Source organism: Hyaena hyaena, unplaced genomic scaffold, assembly GCF_003009895.1.
Source record: "Hyaena hyaena isolate Hyena2069 unplaced genomic scaffold, ASM300989v1 scaffold_189, whole genome shotgun sequence".
In the NCBI taxonomy this organism is placed as follows: domain Eukaryota; kingdom Metazoa; phylum Chordata; class Mammalia; order Carnivora; family Hyaenidae; genus Hyaena; species Hyaena hyaena.
The window spans coordinates 2459743-2469647 of record NW_024080821.1 but is presented as its reverse complement, the minus strand read 5'-3'; the positions used below and the strand labels follow the sequence as shown (position 1 = coordinate 2469647).

General features: G+C 40.8%; 1 protein-coding gene and 1 long non-coding RNA gene across 3 annotated transcripts; one reads left to right on the top strand and one right to left on the bottom strand.

Moving 5' to 3' along the window:
* Positions 1-1993: 1993 nt before the first annotated feature.
* Positions 1994-3236, bottom strand: LOC120237762. Its single transcript, XR_005530038.1, has 2 exons — positions 2562-3236; positions 1994-2241 (listed from the first exon to the last, which is right to left on the bottom strand). It is a non-coding gene; the product is annotated as an uncharacterized LOC120237762 (long non-coding RNA).
* Positions 3164-7152, top strand: SRSF1 (serine and arginine rich splicing factor 1). 2 transcript variants are annotated; one of them, XM_039241175.1, is made up of 4 exons: positions 3164-3441; positions 3839-4023; positions 4384-4556; positions 5323-7152. In XM_039241175.1, the coding sequence occupies exons 1-4, from the start codon at positions 3248-3250 to the stop codon at positions 5359-5361; spliced, it is 591 nt and encodes a 196-aa protein (XP_039097106.1). In that variant the 5' UTR covers positions 3164-3247; the 3' UTR covers positions 5362-7152. The 2 variants fall into 2 exon arrangements, with proteins under 2 accessions (XP_039097106.1, XP_039097105.1); XM_039241174.1 differs by lacking the exon at positions 5323-7152 and adding an exon at positions 4757-5029.
* Positions 7153-9905: the final 2753 nt, after the last annotated feature.

Here is a 9905-nt window from a genome sequence, read left to right as displayed (position 1 = left end):
TTTAAAATTTTTTGAGGAAGTAACTTTTCATAAATAGCAACAGAGCTGAAAATAAGGCAGCTTCTGAGAATTAAGCTAGTAAAATCTGTACTTAATAGATTAGCTGGTTGTGGGAGCAATCCATAAAACTGCCAGTAAACCTGTAAGTGAGGAGTTTACAAACACTCTGAACCCCCAATTATGATGAAGATGGAGGTGCCTGATTGGCCCAAGTCTTGATCTCAGCTCAGGCCGTGATCTCAGGGTCCCGAGTTTAAGCCCTACGCTGGGCTCAGCCCTGGGCATGAAGGCTACTTACAAACAGACAAACAAACACAAAAAGACGAGGATGTGATCTCAGGAGGCGAGGGGCAAGTGACTGTAATTTGAGCAACAGAAATCTAATCATTGTCTAGACAACTGTTTATACAAAGTTTATGTGCAGATTAGCCTACAGAATTGTCCAGGGGACAGATCCACAGAATCCAGAGGGTAGGAGTTTTCTTGTCTTTGAAGAGGTATACTCTGAGGTGGGGCAGGGATCATTTTTTTAGGTTTCACCATTGTTTGAATGAAATCTCTCAAAACAACTCGCCTCGCTTTGCTTTGATTCCTCATTTACTAAGCAACTGTCTGATTTGCTTTCTAGACTTGCCAAAACAGTTATCTTTGGTTTGTACAATTTGAGCATCCTGGTTACCAAAAATGAATCTTCCCCCAACAAATGAACACACGGCTTGGTTTATTTTCTTATTTTTTGCTCTCGTGGACTAAAATATGTTAATCAACTCTGGGACACCGATACTACGATCACACCCTGAACTGAAATAATCACCAAACTAATGTCATCTTGGGAGACCTTGATAAATGCCAGGTTTTTCCTGCTACATCCTGAACTCATCATGGACCCCAAACCTATAACTGGGTTACATTCAAATACAGTAAAAGGAGCCAACAGAGGAACAAGAATGTCCTCTTCACTCTATATTAAATTCTACTTGTACTCCTCTGAACAAAATCAGAAATGATTGTATTAAATTGGACCAGACTAAATCAAAGCAAATTCCCAATTTTCTTTTTTTTTTTTTCTGTAACGAAAAGTTCTTGAAATTAAAAGCATCTATCATTAACTTAACATTCAACAGATGAACCTGAATAACTCTTAAGTGGACGTATAAAATAACAGAAAGTGTGCTCACTAAATAACTATTGAATGAAAGAATCAATACATGATATGCCTGCAACTTTTAAAAAAACGCTCATCTCTTCTGCTACCAACTGAATAGGACAGGGCTAGAAACCGAATCAATTTGTTGAAAGAGTGGTTTTTTTGTGTTTTTTTTTCATTTAAAAAATTATCAGGATTTTTTTAAATTAAATGCTCAGTTTCAAAATATATCATTGAAGGATAATCAGTGAAGGATTGTCTGAAAGATAGACAATCTGTCCTTCCCTCTAAAACTTTCAGAGGTCCCCCTCCCCCCCCCCCTTGGGAATCTAGACACTCCTTTAAGAATCTGATTACAATTTCAAATCCTCTTGGAAGAAAAAGTACATGCACATAAACACATAATTTTGGAAACCATCACAGAGAGTTCAAGCACAACCAAAGATCTTCTATGGATCTGTTGAGGATCAAATTGAATTTGTATTTTGGGATCACTCAGACATTTGTAAAATGCACTCAGTGAACTTTCAGAAGTAAGAAAACACGCCATTCTCCTAAACAACCTATTTCTTGTTTAATCTCAAGGGCATTTAGACTTCTGAATATGCTTGTGTTCCCTTCTTTACCATGACTTCCGGAATGAGCCGAGTCAAACTTGCAGTCCATCTTTAGGAATTGACCGGAAGCAGGCATTTTGGGTAGTAACCTCACCCTGACTTCACCTCAATCCCTCCCCCCTTATTTTCCCATTCCCCCAGAGTTCTCGGTCCAGTTTTAATACTGCTTTATGGTATCTCGGTAAACTGCCTCACACCCTTGGGGACTGTTGCAAACAAATACAGAACATGAAGAAAATCATCCTTTATTAAACACAGGGTGCAGGTATTTATGATACAGGGTTTTCTTAGAAATTGAATTCATTACTACTACTTTAAAGTCCGAACACTTCACATAAAAATCCAGATTTCAGAGGTCTCTCTAAAAAATGTAAAAAGTGCTCTCCTTGGGCCAGCTTGCAGGTGGGCTCAGTCCTGAACAACTGTGGGCTCCAGCGGTCACAGTTCTCACACATCCATTTTTCTCGTTTATAGTACCTAAGAGGCCCGGAAGTTCAGAAAAGGGAACTTCAAGATTTTGCAAAGACACACCCGCTTTTCTCGTTTTTTCAAAGGGCTGAATACATAACAGGCCCATCACTCTTCAAACCTTCGCTGGACCTCGCCTCTGCGGTAGGACTAGGCAATTAAAGAGAAGCTGAGGGCTGCATCCTGGCTGACTGAATACAGCTCAAAACACCGCCACTACATCAAGGTGTGAGTTAAGTTTTAAACCAATGGTGGAACGGTACTTAGTGTATTTACCAAGGAGTCTAAGCTGGGTTGCCCTGAACTAGACCCTTGTCTAAGCAGCTCACCGCCTGGGCGCAGAAGGGGCGGGAATACAAAGTCCGGTCTTGGCTCCTAGTCAATCACAAGCCTGAATCACAAGCAGCGGAGCTCCCGGACTAGGCGCCCTCTCCAAGAAAGTCCGCGTTTCCGGAGCAACGGCCAGGTCCCTCCCCCTTTAACTCCGCCCCCGGCAGTCTTTCCCGCCAAAGGCCGTTAACGCCGTAGAGCATTGTGGGACGAGGCTCAAGGCTAGGTTTCACCAAAAGCTTTCAAGGCGCGGACTTGTTTCTAAAAGGGACTCGTTCCTGGGAAAACGGTTTATTCTTTAAGACTCATTAGGGATTAGTAACCCATTTAAAGACGGATCTGTGTTTTAATTTTTTTACCAAATGACTGGTCACTTCTCTAGCAAACCACTCCGCAAATCGGGAAAGCGGGGAACTTTTTTCTCCTTTGGCGCGGAGGGTGACGTCGCGCGTGCGTGAGCGTACCTCTCCCAGTACCCGTTACGCTCTTACGCATGCGTACTGAGATCGAATAGCTGCTTCCTCCCGCTTCTCTTCCTCCCTCCCCCCCATATCCGTGCGCCGAGCTGATAAAGGCGCCATTTTGGACGGGCCGCGGGAGACGTGGTGTCGCTGCGGGATCGCTCTGCTGTGCGCTAGGCTTGGTGGGAAGGCCTGTTCTCGAGTCCGCGCTTTTCGTCGCCGCCATGTCGGGAGGTGGTGTGATTCGTGGCCCGGCAGGGAACAACGATTGCCGCATCTACGTGGGTAACTTACCTCCAGACATCCGAACCAAGGACATTGAGGACGTGTTCTACAAATACGGTGCTATCCGCGACATCGATCTCAAGAATCGCCGCGGAGGGCCGCCCTTCGCCTTCGTTGAGTTCGAGGACCCTCGGTGAGGCGTCCCGGGGCTTGCGGCCTTGCGGCAATAAGTTGGAGTAGTTGGGGTAGGCCTGGATACAAAGAATGGGGAGGTGGGGGGTAAAGACGATATCGCCTATGCAGGAGTCGAGTAAGGAGCTTAGTCGCCGTGGCTTCTCTGGTGACTGGGCCCACGGACGTCCCCAGAGCGGACTCTCGGTCTCGGAGCGGGAAACTGAGGCGCTGAGGGCTGGTGTAGTGGTCGGGAACCTGGCGTGCTTCTGGGTGGGGGAGGGGCCATTCCTATTATGCAGCGCATGTGGGCTTTTCCACTTTGGGTGCGCATGTGCGGGGGGCCGCGAGTTCCCGACTGAGTTAGCTGCCCCTCCCGGCCCTTTTTCTTACGCCTTTTGCTTTCTATGATCACGCAGAGACGCGGAAGACGCGGTGTACGGGCGCGACGGCTATGATTACGATGGATACCGTCTGCGGGTGGAGTTTCCTCGAAGCGGCCGTGGCACAGGCCGAGGCGGCGGCGGGGGTGGCGGTGGCGGGGCTCCCCGAGGTCGCTATGGCCCCCCATCCAGGCGTTCTGAAAACAGAGTGGTTGTCTCTGGTGAGTTTACTGTTCGTGAGAAGACACAGAACACTTAAGTTTTTCCTTGGGTGACCAGTGTTGACAAATGATGAGTTTTTGTGGTAGGTCTTAAATTAGTTTTTCGGGTAAATTTAGTAAACAAGGATCACAGTGGTGGAGGTATACCTGTTATCACGTACGTTCGTACTCTTAGGTTGGTTACCTAGACTGTGAAGGTCCTTCGCAAATAATTCTCAACTCTGAATTCCAGGATCTTAACAGAGCTTGACCTAGGATCTTGAGTCAGATCATTAATTTTAAAGTAGTCTTTGTGCTAGTGTAAATTTTAAGTTTAATGTGAAATTTGGGGTGATTGGTATTGAACAAATACTTTTTTAGGACTGCCTCCAAGTGGAAGCTGGCAGGATCTGAAGGATCACATGCGTGAAGCAGGTGATGTATGTTATGCTGATGTTTACCGAGATGGCACTGGTGTCGTGGAGTTTGTACGGAAAGAAGATATGACCTATGCAGTTCGAAAACTGGATAACACTAAGTTTAGATCTCATGAGGTAGGTTTTTTACACTTACTCTTTTCTTTGGCCAGAATTGGATACAGTGGTCTTAACAATGGAATTTGAAGGTAAGATTCAGGCAAGGGTGTCCAAGTAAAGTACCAGATTACTGGTTTTAGTTGCGTTGTATTCGTTCAGCATGCCTGAAGACAGATGAAAGCTTAGATCTTCAATCGAAAGTTCTGTCTATTCAATAGGGAGAAACTGCCTACATCCGGGTTAAAGTTGATGGGCCCAGAAGTCCGAGTTATGGAAGATCACGATCTCGAAGCCGTAGTCGTAGCAGAAGCCGTAGCAGAAGCAACAGCAGGAGTCGCAGTTATTCCCCAAGGAGAAGCAGAGGATCACCACGCTATTCTCCCCGTCATAGCAGATCTCGCTCTCGTACATAAGATGATTGGTGACACTTTTTGTAGAACCCATGTTGTATACAGTTTTCCTTTACTCAGTACAATCTTTTCATTTTTTAATTCAAACTGTTTTGTTCAGAATGGGCTATAAAGTGTTGAATTGCATTCTTGTGTAATATCCCCTTGCTCCTAACATCTACATTCCCCTCATGTCTGATAAAATGTATTTTAAGTGATGTCATAGACAGGATTGTTTAAATTTAGTTAACTCTCCATGCTCTTCAGACTGTGATATTGTGTAAATGTCTATTCTGCTCTGGTTTGTGTGAACTGGGGATGTTGGGGGGTGTTTGTGGTTACCTTACCTGGGGAAGTTCTTATGTTTATCTTGCTTTTCATGTGTCTTTCTGTAGACATATCTGAAGAGATGGATTAAGAATGCTTTGGATTAAGGATTGTGGAGCACATTTCAATCATTTTAGGATTGTCAAAAGGAGGATTGAGGAGGATCAGATCAATAATGGAGGCAATGGTATGACTCCAAGTGCTATTGTCACAGATGAAATTGGCAGTATTGACCTTATACTAAAAGGCAAGGGTTTAAAGTGATTATATACATCTACCTTAAAACACTTGCAAACATCTTATGCAGTTATCTTTAGCTACAATTGCTTTGCTCTTTAAACCTTGGCAATTGTGGCAAATGTTACATTGCCCATTTTGTAACAATTTATTTTGCTCCCTTCCCTCCCTTTTTTGTTTTAATAGGGACTAATGTGGGAAGAACTGGCTAATTTGTCACAGTGCTTAGTTACAACTGTTAATGTGTGACCTGCTGTTGGTGTACATGTGGGTACAGGGTGTCTTTAATTCCGACCAGATAGAGTATAATATCAATACTGCTAAATCTGCATGTCCTCTGTGTGACTGATAGAGCGTTGCTATTTCATTTTTTTAAGACAAAATGAAAGCAAAATAGAGAATTCCAATGTATTGGTGTAGATAATCTAGTTGGGAATATTTTTAAAGTCTCACTTTCCCCTTTTAACTAATATTCATAATTGACTCATGTTTAAAACACTTTAATTTGCAAATTGCAGATGGGAGCATTAGGTTTAGTTTAGACTTAGGGTGGGTAGCAATACCAGTAAACTTTTCAACTACATAACTTTTTGCAACCACAAAACCTGTAATACGCTGTACAGTAACAAGTGTTGGCATTATCAGTTGAACTGTAAATATAAAATGCTTCTTCCAATTAGTCTCTATGATGATTAAGTTTCTAAAATTTATCTGAACACCATTCAGAAACTTGTTTTGGGGAATTTGATAGTTATTGATGTACATCTGTTAAACTGATGACAGACATAACTCATCATTCCCCAGAAACCTTTTTTGATTACAGTATCTAACATTTTGCCTCCTCTTTTTTGGTTTTGCTGGTTATAAAGGTTTGGATTGGAGAGGGCTCACTGGATCCCAATCCTTGGAGCTGGATCATTGGATTCAAATCATAATGTGGATAGGATAGGGAGGATGAATTACAAGGATTCATGGAGCGGGATCAGATTACCAGGAACATAGGAGTGGATTCCTGCCCCAACCAAACCGCATTCGTGTGGATTTTTTTTTTTTTATTCAACTTAATTGGCTATTCCAAAGATTTTTTTTTTCCTATTTTTGACGATTGGAGCCCTTAAGATGCACGATGGAATTGTGTTTTGCATTTTTTGGTAAAAGGAGCAAAGCGAGGACCTGGAGATAATACGCTGGAGCAATCTCCTTGGAAGGATTCAGCACGAGTAGATGGTAAACATTTAAAGGGGAAAGGGGGGGTTTGTTTAAAATAGTAAATCAGTAAGTCACTTCTAAATTTAAAGAACAAAATTGGAGTTGAAGAATAAGTAGGTTTCCAATTGGCTATTGCCGTTTTTCTTTGAAAAAAAATAAACATTTTTTAAAAAACTATGCATGGTTGTCCTTTTTCCTCTTCATGTAAAATTTTAACTGGGTGACTATCCGATAAGCTTTGATAAGATTCTGATTCTTGTGTTATGTGTTAGTAAATTAAAGGTTCTTGAAAGATAATCTTAATAAATGGTATTAGCTATCTTAATGTTAATTGTAAAAGTCTTCAGAGAGATAAGGCAATTGTGTACATAGTATGGTAAATGAGGGGTGATTTAGTTTCTGAAAGATAAGTTTCACTTTGATGAAAATAATTAAAAATTTATAGATGTTTATTTTTTGGTGATAATCTAAACAACATAGTTTTTTGTGCAAAATTTGGGTAGTGACTAGTTCATGTTATCTCGGAGATAGTGTTGGAGATTCTCAAGCTCTTCTCAAAAATCGGTAAGTATTAAATGCTCAATTCACAGATTAGAATTCGTAACATTTACAAATTACATATTTTTTTGAAATGTGAATACTACACTAGAATATTAACTGCTTATATTTGAATTATTGTTACTAAAAAGCTGGGCTTTAGAATTCGCCTTGTGAACCCTTCTCAACCATAAGCTTATTCTGTTTCCAAAACCTATCAAGGCAGTAATTTATATCTTAGTCTGCTAGTTCATGTATCTTTTTACTTGACAGCCTGGTGCCAAATTTTCAATGAGTTGGGGGAGATTTTTAGTTAAAATCCCTAATGTTTTTTCTTTTGATTTCCTCATAGCTAGTCAAAACCATCAAAACACATTTTCTGCACCCAAAAGAAATAACTAGATCTTAACATTTGCCTTGGATGCTAATCACAGTTGGGAGCTGAATTTAAGACCACTATGCAGGTGACATAATTCCAAACCTAGAAAAAACTAGACCTAATCTTGGTAGTAGAGAAGATGGGTCCTGAGAGAGATTTGCATAAGGGCACCCAACCAAAACATTTATATGAATCTTGTGGGATGTAGGGAGGAAGGGAAGGGATCATAAGTTCAAACGGAGATTCTTTTTAAGTATTTAAAGAACTTGGTAGAAGTTAAAGTTATTAGTTCATAATGTGAGAATTCAAAATACAGTGTTCAAGAAGTGGAAAGATTTTTATTATTTAAAACTGACAAGTTCTGTTTTATGTGTAAAATGTGTTTTAAACTAATTTTGCAAAGGTCAGTGTGGGCTAGACTTAAAGTCTAGCCTGTGTTCGTTGAATGTGTCGGAAACCAGACCAAGATGAAACTGCCTTCACTCAAGATTGAGTGCATTGAGCCTAAGTTGAAAGCTGTGCTCTACTAAAAATTTTAGTAGTTCCAACCTCAGAATTGAAGTGAGGTGGAAAAAATAATGTCATAATAGGCTGTCTGAAGATGACAGAGAACTTGATTGTATGTTTATGAAAGGTAGAGGGGTGCCAGTCCAGACTGCTGGAAGCTGTGAGGGGAGGTGTAGGCTTTCTTTTTCAGTCTTAGGAAATGAGCCCTAAACCTCTCCTGTTTTGGCAGCTATTACAAGAAAGTCACACTGTTTTGGAACTAAAAAAGCTGCCCTGAATTGTTCCCTTTTTCTCTATTTATGTCTCCTTAGAATAGTGTAGGGAATCTATAATTTGTTATTTTCTAACCAAGGAAAAACTTAAGTCTGAGAAGCAAATATTTTTCATAACATCAGATTGAATAACCCACCTTGCTGTTCAGCCCACATCCTTCTGGAGACAAAAGGTAAGAAACCCATTTTCTGATTCCTAATTGTTTGGGATCTGAATTTTATTTTAAAAACTTGTTTAATAATTTTTTTTTAAATTCTGTATAACATTTTTCTCATTTAAAATGTTTTTTTCTCCTAAGTTTTATACCTAAAATTTTGAGTGTTCCCATGCACACTTGTAGTGTTTAAATTGAATATGATTTCTAGAATTTCAGCTTTCTCTGTTTTATCTTTGAAACATCTTGCTCATTAGGACTGATGTGGTTTCTTTTTCAAGTTTTCTGTGTAGATGAATTTCTTGTGTCTTTGCACTTTGTATATGAAGTTGTACTGAAATTAGAAATTAAGTTATGTGTATGTATTTATCATAAATAGTATTAAAAAGAAACTATTAGGCTAAAGTTCTGTTGTCCCATAACCATCCTTTGGTTTCACTTAGTTCTATCCTGGTATAGAGTGCAGAGGGAGAAAACAGGTTCACAATCTCTTATCCAAAAAACTGAAAATTTGTTGTTGAATGTAAAACCTGACCAGAATAGATTCCTTCCTTCATTTTGCACTTTCTGGGGCTACACTGTCTTCTGCAGAAATATTGGTGTATCATTACACAGTCACCATAGGCTTTGCTGAGGCTGTTAACATGATACAGAGGCTATATACCATATTTTAATATAAAGTGCAAATGGCTCTGAGTTTCAAATACATTTGCTTTCACCAGTTTGGGTAAGAGATTGTAGAACCCTAATAGAAAAAAGGACTCCGCCTGTATTAATTTGGGACATGTGAGTGAGAAAACTTGTTAAGTGTGGATCCTTTATTAATTGAGATGTAAGTTCCCCATCTTTTTAGCTGAAGCAGCCACGAGAAAAAAGGTATGACCCACATTTCTTTATATTCTGTCACTGTTGTGGACTCACAGTTGTACTCCACTGAATGAAATCATTCTGCCATCCTAGTGTATGTAGTGGTGGTACATTTTATTCTTTGGGGATACTTTTCTTCAGTACTTTACAGGATTTTACATTGATCCGTCTGATCCTATAAAAGACGCTGGGATTGGCATGAAATGAGATTATATGGAAGCATCTGTTCATTGTGTTAATTTTGATTGTCTACTGAATACATGGTAATCCTGGCAAAAACTTTAAAAAGAGGCCCAGGAAGTTAGACTTGGGGGATGCTTCTTGATAACTTAAAGCTATACCTGACAGACTTAAAGGTGGTTGTGATTTTGTAGGAATAGAGGAATTTTTTTCAGTGCCCCCCCCCCCCCCCCCCCCCCCCCCCCCCCCCCCCCCCCCCCCCCCCCCCCCCCCCCCCCCCCCCCCCCCCCCCCCCCCCCCCCCCCCCC

Coding starts and splice junctions, on each gene's coding strand:
- SRSF1 (XM_039241174.1), top strand. CDS start 3,248: ATGTCGGGAGGTGGTGTGATTCGTGGCCCGGCAGGGAACAACGATTGC. Junction 4,024..4,383: donor AAACAGAGTGGTTGTCTCTG/GTGAGTTTACTG, acceptor ATACTTTTTTAG/GACTGCCTCCAAGTGGAAGC. Junction 4,557..4,756: donor CTAAGTTTAGATCTCATGAG/GTAGGTTTTTTA, acceptor TCTATTCAATAG/GGAGAAACTGCCTACATCCG.